At 53.9% G+C, this 17,830-nt stretch overlaps 1 protein-coding gene across 1 annotated transcript in view; it reads right to left on the reverse strand.

The window, feature by feature from the left end:
• Window positions 1–1,923: 1,923 nt before the first annotated feature.
• ZDHHC19 (zinc finger DHHC-type palmitoyltransferase 19) overlaps window positions 1,924–17,830 on the reverse strand; it is a 34,587-nt gene continuing 18,680 nt past the window's right edge. Inside the window, exons 8-11 of the mRNA XM_038583142.1 lie at window positions 10,227–10,445; window positions 9,523–9,919; window positions 2,908–3,097; window positions 1,924–2,364 (exon numbers count right to left, since the gene is read on the reverse strand). Coding sequence (XP_038439070.1) covers window positions 10,407–10,445 — 39 coding nt within the window. The 3' untranslated portion in view covers window positions 1,924–2,364; window positions 2,908–3,097; window positions 9,523–9,919; window positions 10,227–10,406. The remainder of the gene's footprint in view (window positions 2,365–2,907; window positions 3,098–9,522; window positions 9,920–10,226; window positions 10,446–17,830) is intronic.

Genomic DNA, 17,830 nt, shown 5'->3' on the forward strand with positions numbered 1-17,830 from the left:
CGTGTGGGATGAGGGGGTGTCTGTGTTGGTGCAGGTGCCACAGGATGCGGAGGGGACGCTGACTCCATGCGTGTGATTGGAAGGTGGGCGTGCAAGGACTCATCCAAGGAAATGAGAACCTGAAGTCAGGACAGATGAGGGACCTGAAAAGCGGGGCCAGGTCTGAAGGCTGTGGCGCCCCCAGGCTCCCCGGCCCGGGGTGGGGGGTGGGGGGCTCTTGGCCCCGCAACTGCAGCCCCAGGGGACCCTCCTGGCCAACGTCTTCCGTGAAGATGCAACTAATGTTGCCAAGTCTGAGTCGAGAGTCCCCGGGAAAGAGCGCGGCCCCGCCTGGAGGATGGCAGGCCACGCGTGCTGCCACCGCGACGGTCGTCCCTCGGTCGCCCGGTCTACACAGCAGCCGCCCCGCGGCGATGCTCGACCTGCCCACCTGCAGGCCCGGAGGCGCAGCGCTTCGCAGGAATAGAGTCAAGACTGCACGGGGGCTCTGATGCACACATTCCTCAGCCTTTGGGTCTGCAACTATTTGCTGCTTACGTGCCTGGGGGCTCAGGTGGTTAAGCGCCGCCTTGGGCTCGGGTCATGACCCCAGGGTCCTGGGATGGAGCCCGGCTAGGGCTCCCTGCTCGGCGGGCGCCTGCTTCTCCCTCCCCTTCTGCCCCCCCCTGCCCCCCATCTTACCTCCCCACCCTAGCCCCTACCCGACCAGCAAAGAGGCCTTTGAAGCCAGACAGACCTGAGTGCAAATCTCCGTTCTTGTACTTGTCAGCATGCGGCTTTGGGCAAGCTCCTGAGCTCTCTGGGCCTCCTAACCGTGAGAGGTCTTAGGGTGGCGTGGACTGTGCCCTAGGGCACCCAGCCCAGTGCCTGCAAACGGCAGGTGTTTGATAACATCCGTGCCTTGCTAGAGACACAGCAACGTGGAAATTCAGCCGTGGAGCCCCTCCGGTCTTGCATACTTCCCACTTCCCACGCATTCTCCTGACAAAATCTGACTCTATCATCAGGGGTCCCCTGTTTTATTTTCCTTTGCCGCTAAAGCACTGACTCGGCGTGAAGTCCCCGGCGGTTACTTCAGCTAACACGGAGCACCTGCCATGTGCTAGGCACCGCGATGCTCGGAGTGGGTCCTTACCCACTGCGGGTGACGGTCTAGCCACAGAATGGCAAGCAAATAGTTCTAAAACAAGGCAGGGTATAGTGAGATTCAAGATGTTAGGACTTAGGAGGCGGCGGGCGCCATCTGGGCATGGTGTGCTCCTACCATTCCTTCCCCGAGGAAGAGTTCTGCAGGGCTCCCGTGGAAAAGGCAGCTACGTAACTTGCTATATAACTTGCAGGGCCCCGCATTAAGAAGATGAAGAGTTTCAGTGATAGCAGAGCCTTAAACCAAGCGTGGGGCCAGTGTGAGCACAGGGCCCCTCACGGTGGTACAGGTCACAGGCCCACCAGCCAGCCCTGAGCGCCACCTCTCCATGACCCCCGTGCAGGCCCCTAGGATCCTGCAGAGACAGCAGCAGCTGCCTCCAGGAGAGCTGGGCACCGGGCAGACCCTGTGGGCGATGGGCCCGCAGGAGGCCAAGCTAGTGATCATGCGTCACGGCTCCTCACTTCTCCCTGAGGAGACTCATTTCCGTCTGATGAGAGTCACCGGGGGTGACGCTGGGTTTCCACAAGCTGAAATGGACAGCAATTTCCTCGCCGTGAGAAAGAGCCACCCTGCAGTTGTCTCGGGGTGCTTGACGATGGCCTGCCCCTCACTGTGTCTTCTCCCCGTCACCACAAATTACCAGCCCAAGGTCAGGAGCCAGGAAAAGCGATGGGAGCCACTGATGCTAACAATCCCTAACGTGAAAGTTCCAAGGACACTCTGTCCTCAGACACAGATGCCATGCACGGAAACTGAAATAGGACCGTCATAAATAATACACATAAAATACATAAATATTTATTTGATACCAGCATAAAAGTGAGATATCAGGTGACATCCTTGTGCTGCTGGTTGGGCCCTCCGAAGGTCAACTAGGCCATCCCTCTGCCTCTAGCTATTTCAAGGCAAAAACAGAAAATTCTGTGATGCTCCACCTCACTGGGGCAGTAGTCGTCTGGGAGGCCATCTCACAGGTGCGGGGATGCACGGGGCTGCCGTTGCTGCTTCCTGCCCGCTGCTCTGCTGCCCGTTTCTGACTTATTTGACCCTCTTCAGAGCCCAAAACAGGTCCCTGCTGATGCCTCAGTTTGGTTGAGGACCTTTTTTTTTCCGTGCACTGCCTTTGGGAGCAGCTGCAGGCAACCCAGCTCCACTTCTTTTGCTCCATGCCAGACGTCAGGCCAGAAGGACATACGGCTAGGCATGGGATCCTCCTGGAGTGATGCCACACGTAAGGAAATAAGAGGCGTACCATGTTTAATCATGCTGCACCTGCCAGGTCAGGCCTGACCTCTGCCCTCTACAGCCCTCACGTACAGAAAGGGTTATAACCCTGCTCTGCAGCCTCAGCTCTGGCATGAGGACATCCTGAATGCCCCTACTTTGAAATGAGTTTAGGGCACACAGCCAGGTCCCTCCAGTGGCATCCCGAGTGATGGCTCACAGCCAAGACGGGTCTCCTGGCTGGTCTATAAGCTGCAGGGGAGCTGGACGCTGGGGCTTGTAGTGAGCCTCTGTGTATCCCCTTTGTGTGCAGCCCGGGAATCAGCATCGGGAACTCAGAAGGTAAAGGTAAGATTTCAGCGTGGCCTGCCCTCTTTAGAAATGACATTTTTTGGCTACTATCAAAAACCAGGAAAATAACATGTGCCAGAGCGTGGAGAGAAACTGAGCCCCTCGTGTACCGCTGGCGGAATGTAAAATGGTGCAGCTGCTACGGCAAACAGTACGGTGGTTCCTCGGAACATTAAACTTACCATATGACCCAGCAATTCCATTTCTGGGTATGTTTCCAAAAGAACTGGCATCTCGAAGAGATATGCGGAGACCCATGTTCACAGCAGTAAGATTCACAAGAACCAAAAGGGGGAAGCAACTCAAGTGTCCACTTCGACACAAATGGATAAACCAAATGTGGCATACGCATACAGCGGAATATCATTCAGCCTGAAAAAGGAAGTAAATTATGATACACGCTACGACAAAGATGAACCTGGAAGACATTACGCAAAGTGAAATAGTCGGGAAAAGGCCAATACTGTACGCGTCCACTTACATCAGGTACCTGGAAGAGCCAAAGTCCTAGACGGAGGGTACAACGGTGGTTGTCAGGGGTGGGAATGGAGTGTTCTTATTCAATGGGTACAGGGCTTCAAGATGAAAGGGTTCTAGAGATTGGTTACACGACCATGTGAATATGCATCATGTCACCGAACTGAACAAACAATCCTAAAACTTCTCTGGAACCACAAAGACGTTGAATTGCCAAAGCAATCTTGAAAAAGAAAAACAAAACTGGAGGCATCACAATTCCAGATTTCTAGCTATATTACAAGACAGTAGTAATTAAAACAGTATGGCACTGGCATAACAATAGACGCACAGATCAATAAAATAGAACAGAAAATTAGAATTAAACCCACAATTATATGGTCAGTTAATCTTCCACAAAGGAGAAATGACTATCCAATGGGAAAATACAGTCTCTTCAACAAGTGGTGCTGGGAAAACCGGACAGCACATGCAAGGAAAGGAACCGGACCATGTTTCTTACACCACACACAAAAATGAACTCAAAATGGATTAAAGACCTAAATGTGAGCTCTGAAACCATAATAATCCTTGAAGAGAGCACAAGCAGTAATTTCTCTGATATCAGTTGTAGCAACATTTTTCTAGACATCTATCCTGAGGCAAGGGAAATAAAAGCAAAAATAAACTATAGGGACTACATCAAAATAAAAAGTTTCTGCACAATGAAGGAAACAATTAACAAAACTAAAAGGCAGCCTATGGAATGGGAGAAGATATTTGTGAATATCTTTTATCTTTCTTTTTTTTTAAGATTTTTTTTCTTTTAAAGATTTTATTTATTTGTTCGTGAGAGACACAGAGAGAGAGAGAGAGCACGAGAGGCAGAGACACAGGCAGAGGGAGAAGCAGGCTCCGTGCAGGGAGCCCAACGTGGGACTCGATCCTAGGTCTCTAGGATCGTGCCCTGAGCTGAAGGTGGTGCTAAACCGCTGAGCCACCCGGGCTGCCCCTATCTTTCTTTTTTTTAAGATTTAAATAATTATTTTACAGAGAGAGAGAGCACAAATTGGGGGAGGGCACAAGGAAAGGAAGAGAAAGAATCCTCAAGCAGACTCCTGCCTGAGCAAGGAGCCTGATCCAGGGCTTGATACGAGGCTTGATCCCAAGACCCCAAGATCATGACCTTTGCCAAAACCAAGAGTCGGCTGCCTAACTGACTGTGCCACCCAGGTGCCCCTGCAAGTGATATTTCTGATAAAGACTTAGTAACTGAAATACATAAAGAATCGATATATATAAAACCAAATAATCCAATTTAAAAATGGGCAGAAGGCATGAACAGATATTTCTCCAAAAAAGACATACAGAGGGCCAATAGACACATGAAAAGATGCTCATCATCACTCATCAGGGACATGCAAATCAAAATTATGCATGAGATATCATCCCACAATTGGCGGAATGGCTAAAATAAAAAAAAACACAAGAAACAACAAGCGTCGGTGAGGATGCAGAGAAAATGGAACCCCCATGCACCGTTGCAGAGAATGCGAATTGGTGCAGCCATTGCGGAAAACAGTATGGAGGTTCCTTAAAAAACTAAAAATAGAGCTACCTTCCAATCCAGGAATAGCACTGGTGGATATTTACCCCCAAAATAGGAAAACACTAATTCAAAGGGATACACGCACCCTTAGGTTTATTGCAGCAATATTCACAATAGCCAAGATTTGGAAGCAGCCGATGTCCACTGATCGAAGATGTGGTATATATCACAATGGAATATTTTTCAGTCATAAAAAAGAAAAAAATCTTGCCATTTGCAACGACATGGATGGGGCTAGAAAGCATAATGCTAAGGGAAATAAATCAGTTAGAGAAAGCCAAATAAGCATATGACCTCACTCCTGTGTGAGATTAAGAAGGAAAACAAACAAGCAAAAGAAAAAAGAGAGGGATCCCTGGGTGGCGCAGCGGTTTGGCGCCTGCCTTTGGCCCAGGGCGCGATCCTGGAGACCTGGGATCGAATCCCACGTCGGGCTCCTGGTGCATGGAGCCTGCTTCTCCCTCTGCCTGTCTCTCTCTCTCTCTCTCTCTCTGTGTGTGTGTGACTATCATAAATAAAATTTAAAAAAAGAAAAAAAGAAAAAAGAGAGACAAACCAAGAAACAGGCTGTTAACTATGGAAAACAAACTGATGGTTACCAGAGAGAACCTGGTGGAGGGGACAGGGGACGGAGGAAATAGATGATGGGTATTAAAGAGCACACTTAACTGTGATGAAAAAAATAAAATAAACAAATAAACATAACAACAGCAAAAGACACTACTGAACTCTACATTTTAGAAGTGGTTAAGATGGGAGGCAGCTGGGTGGCTCAGTGGTTGAGTGTCTGCCTTTGGCTCAGGGTGAGATCGAGTCCCGCATCAGGCTCCCCGCCTGGAGCCTGCTTCTCCCTCTGCCTGTGTCTCTGCCTCTCTGTGCCTCTCATGAATAAATAAATTTAAGAATCTTTAAAAAAAAGAGGGAGTGGTTAAGACGGTAAATTTTATGTTGCATTTTACCACTATTAAAAGTATTTGCCGGGATCCCTGGGTGGCGCAGCGGTTTGGCGCCTGCCTTTGGCCCAGGGCGCGATCCTGGAGACCCGGGATCGAATCCCACGTCAGGCTCCCAGTGCATGGAGCCTGCTTCTCCCTCTGCCTGTGTCTCTGCGCCTCTCTCTCTCTCTGTGACTATCATAAATAAATAAAAATTAAAAAAAAAAAAAATTAAAAAAAAATTAAAAAAATAAAAGTATTTGCCACTATTAAAAATAAAAATATCAACAACATTCTGTTGTTTCTGCATATAAAGCAAATATTTATTAAAATTCTTGACCTGGGATCCCCAGGTGACTCAGCGGTTTGGCGCCTGCCTTTGGCCCAGGGCACGATCCTGGAGACCTGGGATCGAGTCCCACGTCGGGATCCTGGTGCATGGAGCCTGCTTCTCCCTCTGCCTGTGTCTCTGCCTCTCTCTCTCTCTCTATGTCTATCATAAATAAATAAATCTTTAAAAATAAATAAAATTCTTGACCTTATACAAAGGTTCAAAGAGACAAAGATGCAATATATCCCATATATTACATGAAAAAACTCAGAATGAAATAAAAAACTACTACAACCCCACTACCCAGAGACAACTGCTTTTTTTTTTTTTTAATTTTTTATTTATTTATTTATGATAGCCACACAGAGAGAGAGAGAGCAGAGACACAGGCAGAGGGAGAAGCAGGCTCCATGCACCGGGAGCCCGACGTGGGATTCGATCCCGGGTCTCCAGGATCGCGCCCTGGGCCAAAGGCAGGCGCTAAACCGCTGCGCCACCCAGGGATCCCCAAGAGACAACTGCTTTTGATAACACGATAGACCTCCTTCTGCATTTGAACATATACATGCGTATACATCTCTGTCCGTCTATAATTTACAGCATTCAATAGGTATGATTACATATGCCACCTTTTCACTTAATGCATCCTAAGTATTTCTGAAATCTCCTATAACATGACGTCTTATGGCTTCCTGATATTTTAATCATATGGACATAACCACAATTTATTCAACTGTTGTTCTATTTCTGAGCATTTAGGTTGTTCCAAGTTCTTCAATATTTTAAACAATATTGTGATAAACATCCTTATGTATATACTGTTGTCCATATTTGCAGTCATTTCCTTAGAATCATTTCCCAGAGGTGAAGTTACTGAGTTTAAGGCTGAGTGTGGGGGATCCCCAGGTGGCTCAGTGGTTTAGCGTCTGCCTTTGGCCCAAGGCATGATCCTGGAGCCCCGGGATCGAGTTCCATGTCGGGCTCCCTGCATGGGGCCTGCTTCTCCTTCTGCCTCTCTCTCTCTCTCTCTGTCTTTCATGAATGAATAAATAAATAAAATCTTAAAAAAAGAAGAAAAAGGCTGCGTGCGTTGAGCCTGGTGGTGGCACCCCCCCCCCCCCCGGGCCCTCCCTCACAGCCCTGTCTCGGCTCCCAGGGCCAGGGCTCACCCTATGCTCCCCACTGTCCCTGCCAGGGCCGCCGAGACTGGAGACTCTCTCTCCTTTCACTTCTACTGGATTTGACTCCTGCAGGTGCTGGGGAACTAGATGCTCTGGGATTTCGGCGAAGTAAAACAGGACCCCTGTGTCACTCTGGGCTTAACTTTGTAGGTTCAAACATCTTACAAAAAGTCCAGAATCCGTCGTGGGAAGGGACTTAGAGAGATGGCCTCATCCAACCCTGTCATTTTACTGAGCAGGAAAATTAGGCACACAAGGAGGATGATATTCCCTTAGCTCGATGGACAGTTAAAATGGAACTTGGCCTATCGCCCCAGCGAGGTTTGGGGTCACAGCAGGGAGCAAAATCTGCAGCTCACTGCATTGCCAGGCTCCATAACAGCTGTGGGGGCAGCTGAGGCCACCTTCTGACAGCCTGAGTGACAGCTGCCTGGTGACCACTCAGGAGCCATAAAACTCTCTCCAGGACAGCAGCTCGGCCCCCCTGCAGTCAACTCAGGGAGCCAGGTCCCAGACGGATGACACTGGCAGCCCTACATGGGCCGGCCTGTGGCTGTGGGGTCTGCACTTGGCCAGTGAGGAGCAGAGAGGACCCAGGCCTGCCTGTTCAGGACACAGAGCAGGGAAGGACAGGGACAGGAGGCCCCATCGCCGAGCAGCTGCCGTGGGCCAGGTCCTGGTTTGCCCCCGACCCGAGCGCGGCCCTTCCAGGCAGGCATTTGCCCCGTTGGCAGATGAGGCTCGGAAAAGGTCAAGAACTCGAGCAAATGTCGACCTGAGAGCAAGTGAGGACCGCGGCGCCGCTGGCCCTCCGACAGCGCAGTGTTCTTTCTTCCCCCATAGGCTCGTTTATTTATTTATTTTTTATTTTTTAAATCAAAATAACTTTCTGTTGAAGTTGAGTTGCCACGCGTTGCATTAGTTTGAGGCATACACCGTGGTCACTTGACAGCCCTGTACGTTGTGCCCTGCCCACCGCAGGTGGCCGCTGCCTGTCACCACAGCGCGGGGACAGAACCTGGAGGGCATCCGTGCGCTGCTCCGTCCCCCCCGTGGTGGCCCCCGTGTCTGTGCCAGCCCGCTCATCGCTCATGAGGACCCCAACACACGTCATAGAGTAAAAGAGACACATGTGATCACACACACGTCCGCAGGCGGGTTTCAGGTCACGGTGCGGGGCGAGCGGGCGCAGGTCAGTGGAGGACGTCAGGAGGTGGCAGCGCGGTCCCCGAGTCCTGCTGGGACAGGGACAGGCCGGCCGAGGGCCAATCCGTGGTGGGGAAGCACGACACACGGAGCTGGCGGCCGCGGGCTGAGAACAAGCCCGGAACCACTGCACCCCCCGAACCCAGCCCTGCACGACAATGGGACCTGCCCTCATTTTCCTCCAGACACCACCCGGTTCCTCCAGGGCAAAATTCCTGCAGAGTTGTCTAAGCTCTCCTTCAAGTCCTTTTTTTCTGATTCTATTTTTAAAATGTGCCCTTATTAATGAATTACTGCCTTTTTTTTTAAGATTTTTTTTGAAATTGTATTTATTTATTCATGAGACACAGAGAGAGGCAGAGACCCAGGCAGAGGGAGACGCAGGCTCACTGCGGGGACTTGATCCACGGGATCATGACCAGATCAACCCCTGAGCCACCCAGGTGCCTCCTCTCCATTGACCTTTTAGGTATTTAAAGATCCCTAAACTTCTTATAAAGGGCATCTCGTTGTAATGTGTTCTGGCACTTTTTTATTTGGTGTGGATTGAATTGTGCCCCTCCCCCCAAAAAAGAGTGCTGCGAGTCCTGTGCTCACTACTCCGGAGAATGTGATCTGTAGAAGATCTTTTACAGAGATAGGGCCTTTGCAGAGGTCAACGGAGTGGGCCCTACACCAACATGACTGGTGTCCTTATAAAAGGGGGACATTTGGACATAGAGACACATATAAGGGGAGAACGTCCCATGCAGACTGGAGTTCTGGCCCAGGTGCGACCAGAAACCAGGAGATCACGGTGGGACACATCCGTCCCTGGGCCCTCAGAGCGAGCGCGGCCCCACCAGCACCTTGACCTTGGACCTCTGGCCTCCAGAACCGTGAGAGGGCACCTGGTCCGTGGTACTTTGTGATGGTGGCCCCAGGAAATGAATACGTCATCCGCTACCATATTCTTGACATGCACTTGTTAACGAATGAGGCTGAACAGGGCCCAGGGTTCCTCGTTTCCCCTCCCCATCCCATTATACGGTATTACCCGGTTTATCCATTTACCCTGAAAAGCTAAATGGCTCACTTACCGGCTCTTTGACGGCGCAAAGGGCGGCGGCCCCATCCCCGATCCCGCCATGCGGGGCCCTACAGGGGACGGGCCCTTGGGTCCTGGCGCAGCAGTCAGAGCAGCAGCACGCGTGGCGAGGCCATCCTAACGGCTAAACCCTTGGCCTGCCTGGTGGTTGGAAAGTGGTATTTCCTGGTGTCTTCAAGTTGCATATTCCTGATTCCTAAGGAAGCTAAACATCTTTCTCCGTGTTGGCTGACGATGTTTTCTCTTGCAAAACACATGGTCGCGTGTTCCTTGTCTTTTCTTCTTACTTACTTCCAGTTCTTCATGTATTCTGGACCCTAATCCTGCGCTGATTTATGTGTTGCTAGGATGTTCTCTTATTTCACATTTTTTGCTTTATTTATGAGTGTCTTTTTAAAAAAAAGATTTTATTTATTGGTTTGAGAGAGAGAGAGCACAAGAGCAGGGGAGAAGGAGAAAGGCTCCCTGCTGGGCAGGGACCCCAGTGATGCGGAGCTCCGGAGCTTGACCCCAGGGCGCTGGGGCCATGACCTGAGCCCAAGGCCGATGCGCCCCGAAGAGGCTTTATTTTCCAGGGCAGTTTCGGCTTTACAGAGCAGAGGGTACAGGCCGTCCCACACTGCACCCAGACCACCGGCGCCCCCCCCCCGGGGTGCATTTGTTACAATCCCTTTACCCACGCGGGCACATCATTACCAGCTTCTCAGTTTAACGTGGAGACATGTTCCCTGTAGCAGTCAGCGCTCTCCCTCCGGAGATCCTCGTCGGAGCCGGCCCGGCTCCCGCTCGCTCTAGGCTTTGTCTTCGCCCCTCGCAGGCCCGCCCACCGAGCTGGGGCTCCCTTCTGGGGCTGCTGCACCCGGGTCATTACGAAGGTCAGAACAGGGGGCACGAACAGAGACGGCGGCCCCAGGACTGGAAACAACGCACAGATGCAGCTCATCTCACCGGAGGGAGACCGAGCAAGCCCCGGGCTGCTGCCCACCCTTAACCGGTGGCGTGTTGGGTGGGCCACCGCCAATAGGCCGCGCGGAAACCCGACGGCTGTCCCCCTTCTGAGCAGAGGACACGTGTGGCCTTTGCAAGAAAGCAGGTTCCAGGAAAAGAGCTCGGTTGGTCTCCCCCTCCACCCACGCCGCCCGCCACCTGCCACTTTACATGAGCGGACGATGCTGCAAGTCTGGCCTGAGTCATAGGGAGAAGATTGAGTGACGCTCAGGAAATGCTGCTCACGGAAGCGCTAGAGTGGTGAGAGCCACGGAGATGTCTGTCAAAGGCGGCCCACCAGCGAGGCTGCGTCACAGGGGCCTGCCGCACCTCCTCGCCATCGGGCAGCTCCCTCCCTGGGCCCGCTCCACCTGCACCTGCACCTGCACGGGCAGCTCCATCCCTGGGCCCCGCTCCACCTGGGGCAGCTCCATCCCTGGGCCCCGCTCCACCTGGGGCAGCTCCATCCCTGTGCCCCGCTCCACCTAGGGCAGCTCCATCCCTGGGCCCCGCTCCACCTGGGGCAGCTCCATCCCTGTGCCCCGCTCCACCTAGGGCAGCTCCATCCCTGGGCCCGCTCCACCAGCACAGGCAGCCAGAGACCTGCTGGCACCTGCCACCAGGGACGCCTGCCGGCTTCCCAGAAGAGGCCACAGAACCCGAGGAGGGGGGAGGCAAGTCCAGGGAGCAGGGAGGGTGGAGGGGGAGGGGGAGGCAGATCTGAGTAACGGAGGGGGAGGGCCGAGAGCTGGAGGGACAGGAGCAGGCCCACTGGCCCAAGAGCAGAGGCCGGAGCTGACAAGATCGAGCACCCTTTGACCCGCAGGTTTATCTTTCGTGCTCCTTGAAGCACCATGAAACAGAGCCAGGGATGACATGGGGCCCTGGCCGGGTTCCTGCCAACACGGGCAGGACTCCCCGGTTCAGGATGTGAGCCCTGGGGTAGGAGTGGAGGGAGGCAAGGCTACCAAAGGGGCTCGGGGACCGCTGGCGGGCGCTGCACATGCGCTGTGTCTTCACTGTGGCGGCAGCTTCCCGGACCTCCGCGTGTGGCAAAACTTACCAGATTGTTCATTGTATTATTATTAATTTATTACTTTAAAGAGAAAGAGTGAGTGAGAGAAAGAAAGCACAAGCAGGAGGGGCAGAGGGAGGAGGAGAGAGAATCTCAAGCAGACTCTGTGAGGCGTGTAGAGCCCGATATGGGGCTTGATCTCACGACTCTGAGATCATGACCTGAGCAGAAACCAGGAGCCGGACGCTTAACCGGCAGCACCACTCAGGTGCCCCAGATCGTGCACTTTAAATATGTCCAGTTTAGTCAATTATATTTTTTTCTTAAACATCAGTGATTTCTTTCTTTTTAATTTTATTTATTCATGAGACACACAGAGAGAGGCAGAGACACAGGCAGAGGGGGACGCAGGCTCCATGCAGGGAGCCCGACGCAGAACTCGATCCCGGGACTCCAGGATCATGCCCTGGGCCAAAGGCAGGCGCTAAACCGCTGAGCCACCTGGGCTGCCCAGTCAATTATATTTCTAAATAGCTGTTAAAAATGATGAAACAAGGGGTGCCTGGGTGGCTCAGTCAGTCTTGATTTTGGCTCAGGCCATGGTCTCAGGGTTGTGAGAGTGGGGAGTCTGCTGGAGAGTCTCTCCCCCAACCCTGCTCTGTCACCTGTGCACACACCCTCTCTGAATAAATAAATAAATAAATAAATAAATAAATAAATAAATATATAAACAAACAAACAAATAAATAGGTTTCTTTTTTAAAAACTACAAAACCTGTGTGGTGGTGATATTTATTACATATGCCTCTTGATAGACGGAGGAAAGACGGGAAGGCTATTCCCCAAAGTGTTACCAATGATTAGTTCTGGGTTGTGGGATTACCGAGAACTTCCATTTTCTTCTTTTCTATACTTTACAAATTTTCCAAAATAGGTACGTTCCACTTCTGTAGTCAGGAGAAAAAAGCATTTCCGTCGCCATAAGAGCCGTCTCCAAGTTGCGGGGACCTTGGGAAGAGGGGCAGCGGGGGAGCCCGAGGCTGTGCGTGGGGGGGATGCTGGGTGCTCGGGGCTGGAAGAGCCCGGCCCGGAGGGAGCACCTGTCGCACCCCAGCTCTGCCCTTTGCTGGCTGAGGGGCCCGGAGCCGGGGACTTGAGCATTCGGTGCCTCGGTTTCCCCAGTTATGACACGGAGAGGACTCCCGCAGCCTCCGCCGGCGGCCAAGGGATTCCGGCCCGGGCAGGCGGCTCCCAGCGGCCTAGGCCCCGCAGGGTGGAGACCCGGGAGCGGCACCTGCTGCTCCCCCCATCCTAGCTCCCAGGTATTACAAAGAAGAGAACTGACTTAAGAAAAGCTTTTTTACTTTTTTGTTTTTGAAGATAAAAATAAGGAGGGTTGAGTAATCTCTGAAACCAAAAGCTAACTCTGGAACTGAAGGTTTCGGGAGGCTTCTCTTAGCCGGTACCAGAGGTCCCTCTCTCCCAACCAAGCGCAACCCCCTGGCCTCCCGCCCGCGCCCAGTGCCCCGCCGCTGCACCTGCGCCCCGGCCTCACCGGGTCGGGGTACCGGCCGCTGCTCCTCCTCCAGCTGCTCCCCCGGCCCGGGGTAACCTGTGCCTCCCCGGCCCCGGGGCCGTCTTCCCTTGGCATCCCCTTGGGGGTCCGGGCGCTGGCCGAGGGCCTGAGCCGGTGCCCAGGGGGTTACCACGCTTCCCGGCCTCGCGCCCCTCATCTGTCTGGGGGCCCCTTACCCCGCCCCCCGCACGCGGTGTGCAGTAAGCCTTGCACACAGGCGTGCCCTCGGCCTCCCGGGAGAGGGGCCGTGGCTCACACCCTGCCCTCGCCTGCAGGTGCCTCCGGGCCGGGGCGTCGTGCCCTCGGTTATGACCCCTCTGTGGCCTGTTGCCGTCAAACCTCCCCGCAGGCGGCTGGCCGCGGGCGGTCACCTCCGGCTCCTCGCGCAGGCTCCCCGTCCTGGCCCTCAGGGGCTCCCCGTCCCGGGAGACCGAGGCCGCCCGCGCTCGGGGCTCGGCCCCGGCTCTGGGAGCCTGTCTGCGTCCCGGGCAGGTGCGGGGCGAGGCGCGGCCATCGGGCAGGTGAGCACCGTGCGTGCCCCAGGTGAGAGCCCTTGCTGGCAGTGTTTTCAGAGGCACCAGGCCCAAGGACTGTGATGGCTCTTCCAGCAGGAAGGTCCCCGCCCGAGCCCCCCGGGGGTGTGCGGGTGCCGTCCCCAGGACGGCGTGGGGGAGCCCGGCAGGTGGGGCGCACCTGCGCGGGTGCAGCCGCCCGGGCCTCCAGTCCTCCCACCCGCCGTCGGGTCAGCTTCGGGGAGCCCCGCGGCCCCCTCGTGCCCACCACCCTCGCGGGCCGCTCTGCCCCAGGCCCTGCTCGCGGACCAGCCCGCCGGCACCTGCCCTGGCTCCGCTGGGTCGGGCCCCTCACTCCCTCGCCCCGCCACCGGGCAGCTGCCACTCTGCGCCCATCCTCGCCCCCGGGAAGGGGTCGACGACACATCCTCCCGATGCTTGAGAGCATCGCATGGAAAACAGCATTTCCCCGACTTGAGACAGGGTTTCCATACCTGCACATCACCTGCTCTACCTTGCACTTGGGATGCGCCATCAAATCAATGTTAAACCACCTCATTTTGTGGGAAAATATACTTTGCTAAAGAACACAGAGCCTGGGAGGGGGATGGGGGGAAGGGGCACGGGGTGATGGGCATGAAGGAGGGCACGTGATGGGATGAGCACTGGTGCTATGTAAGCCGGATGAGTCACTGACCTCTACCTCTGAAGCCAATAATACATGATCTGCTAATTAATGGAGTTTAAATTTAAATATATATATTGGAAAAAAACCCCACAGAGCCCACAATGATAGGTTAATATATGCAGCCTCTCTTGTTCCTTTTAAATAACCCATTTATACAAACTCCCACTTTGGGACATCCAGTGAGCTCAGCAGTTGAGCATCTGCCTTTGCCCCAGGGTGTGACCCCCGGGGTCCTAGGATCGAGTCCCACATCGGGCTCCCCCGCAGGGGGCCTGCTTCTCCCTCTGCCTGTGTCTCTGCCTCTCTCTCTCTCTCTGGGTCTCTCATGAATAAATAAAATATTTTAAAAAAATAAAAAAATAAAAATAAAAAACCCCATCTCAAAAAAACAAACAAAACTCAGTCTCCAAATCCTTCTATTCTTGGTCAAGGCAGGCTTCTCTTGAGCTAGATATGTATTTTTCTCCCATGGCCATTACAATAAATATTTACCTATTGAAATCCAAAGTCCTCTGGGGGAGAGACGAGCGGGCCGCGGCAGCACGCTTTGGGAGACCCTGAGGTAAGAGGTGGGCAGCTTAAGGCCACACCCACTGCAGCAGGTGTGCAGGGGCTGTGGGCAGGAGGACCTCTGCCTGGAGGACTCACTGGCTCCCCGCTGGAGGCCAAGGACCAGGTCCCCCACTGCTCCACTGGGAGAGGGGTGCAGAGGACAAGGCTAGGGCCTCACCGTGCCATGAGAAGTCAGCTCATCCTGGGAGTCCTGCCTTCAGGCCACCGTCAGAGCACGTACCTCCTGCCAGTCGGTGAGCTCAGAACTTAGGACATCTGAGCTCCGTGGGGCCTGGCCAAACCGGAACTCAGGAGCTGGGCGCTGGAGGGCACCTGGGGGGCTCAGTCGGCTCAGACATGTCTTTGGCTCAGCTCATGAATTCAGGGTCCTGGGGTCAACCCCACGTCGGGCTCCCTGCTCCGTGGGGAGTCTCCTTGTCCCTCTCCCCCTGCTTGTGCTCTTTCTCTCTCTCTCTCAAATAAACAAACAACATCTTTTTAAAAAAAGTTTGGGGACTGGAGCTTTAACTCTTTAAAAACAGGTCAGTTGGGGATCCCTGGGTGGTTCAGTGGTTTGGCACCTGCCTTTGGCCCCTGCTTTGGCCTAGGGCGCGATCCTGGAGTCCCTGGATCAAGTCCCGCGTCGGGCTCCCTGCATGGAGCCTGCTTCTCCCTCCTCCTGTGTCTCTGCCTCTCTCTCTCTCTGTGTCTATCATAAATAAATAAATAATCTTTTTTAAAAAAAGGTCAATTAAGTGGTGCAATGGGGGCACGCATATCGCAATTTCTTAATGGTGCCCTGCACCTTCAGCATAGAAAGTACGTCCACACCTTGTGCTTGGCACCTCACTGCCACCTCTGAAGTGGTCAGAGCCACTCCAGGACTGTTGACCCGGTTCACATAGGAAAAAGCTGGGGTTCAGAGAGGCTCAGGCCTGAGCCCCCAGGACAGCATGCAGTGGTGAACAGCGTGGGTACTTTACTCCCTAGAACAGTATCCTGAAGTCTGGATGAGCAGCCAAATAAGCAAGGTTAGGGATCCCTCCCAAGACGTAGCAGATTTGAACTTGTTAAGAATTAACAGGCACCCCTCGAATTCCAAGTCGATTGTATTTCAAGGTGGGGTCTAAAGACGCTTCACCCCGAAACAGGATTTGTAGGGTACGTAGGTCCTCGGGTTAGCCTGACGAGGGCCGGTTAACCCGCAGACCCCTGAACGCCCGCAGCGGGCTTTCAGAAAAATATTACTGGTGCCGGAGTCAAAACAGGAAGGTGATCGAGTACTTTTTATTTCTCTCCAATGCCTGCCTAAGATCTGAGGCCAGATAGGGGAATGCACATAATTTCCCCCTGCCGTCCTATTTTAGAATCAGAAGACAGAGGGTGGTGTGGGGGGCAGGGAGCAGGCTGGGGAAGCAGACAGTTGGGAAGCAAATAGGGAAGCTGCGAAAGGAAGCAGCAGGTCCCTGGAGCCAGCTCAGCGGGAGGGGGGTGGCGGGAGGGCTGGGGACCCTAGATCCTCTCCCATCCAGGAGGCTGCTTTCATCACAGAGATGACACGAGAGAGGACCTGCTAACTGCGGGGGAGTCTGGGAGACTCAGAGGCTGCAGAACAAAGAGGGGAGAAGCAATTCTGACAGTGGGATTTTCTAGGGGAAGACAAACGGGTTTGCAACTGGCGTAATCAGAAATGGGTTTAACCCCCTGCTACTGTCTGCAGGCAGCCGGAGGGGACCCCCTGCCTCGGCCCAGGGACCCCCTGCCTCGGCCCAGCTCTGCCACCAGCCTCACCTGCTGCTGCACGAGGGGATGGTGGTAACTCAAACCTCCCCGCGGGGCTGCGGTGGGGAACGAATGACCCGGACAGTGGGTGTCGGGCACGCAGGGGACACATACACACACCTTCCCCTGGCCTGGCTGGTGCCTCACCTCCTGACAGAGGCCTCAAGGCCACCAAGGCTGTGAAGGCAGCCGCTCTGTCACCCCCCCCTTGCACCCAGCCTTGAGGCCACAATTGAAGGATCCGGGAGGCCTTTCATGATTCAAAATGGGGCTAAAGAGATAAGGGGTGTGATTCCTTTTTTTAAAATTTATTCATGAGGGACAGAGAGAGACAGAGGCAGAGACCCAGGCAGAGGGAGAAGCAGGCTCCATGCAGGAGCCCGACGGGGGACTCGATCCAGGGACCCCAGAGTCACGTCCTGGGCAGAAGGCAGATGCTCAACCCCTGAGCCCCCCCGGGTGCCCTGAACACATTTTTTAAAAAAATCATTAAATGACCTCCTGAATACACTGTAGTTATTCAGTATTTGCTGAATGAATGAAGTTTTAGTCCCACTATCCCAGGTCTGGCCTCGGTTTTTTGGTTAGTTTTGTTTAGCAGCTCTTCCCTGGATGACAGCGCCAAGCCCTCAGCTGGTTTCCTCTCTAGAAGCTCCTTCACCCGGACCCTCCCTCCGCCCCCCGACAGGGACCCTGGAGGCAAAGAGGGCCAATGAGGCTGCCCAGAGGTTTCCTCCCACTCTGCTCCCTCTTGCTCGAGGCCAGCTATGGGACACCCTCTGGATTCGGCTCGGGAACAGGCGGGGACACCCAGACGCCGTCTCCGGGGATCCAGGCCCTGGAACCCTGCTCAGTTAGCTGTTCCCTCCGGCTAACAAAGAGCTCCTCTCCCTCGATGGCTGACTTCGTCTTGCCGTTCTCTCCTGTGCCCACTGTGCCGGGATATGGAGAGGCCCTGAGCCTCTGGTGGGACCCCAAGGGAACCATTCGACCGGAATAGTTTATTCATGAGAGACACAGAGAGAGAGGCAGAGACACAGGCAGAGGGAGCCCCATGTGGGACTCGATCCCAGGCCCCGGGATCACTCAGTCGGAAAAGTAAGGCCAGTTCAATGGGGAGAATCCTTTTACAGTGCAGGCAGATCAGAAACTACCACGTTGTACACTCTGAATACCTTATAATCATAT

Source organism: Canis lupus, chromosome 33, assembly GCF_011100685.1.
Source record: "Canis lupus familiaris isolate Mischka breed German Shepherd chromosome 33, alternate assembly UU_Cfam_GSD_1.0, whole genome shotgun sequence".
In the NCBI taxonomy this organism is placed as follows: domain Eukaryota; kingdom Metazoa; phylum Chordata; class Mammalia; order Carnivora; family Canidae; genus Canis; species Canis lupus.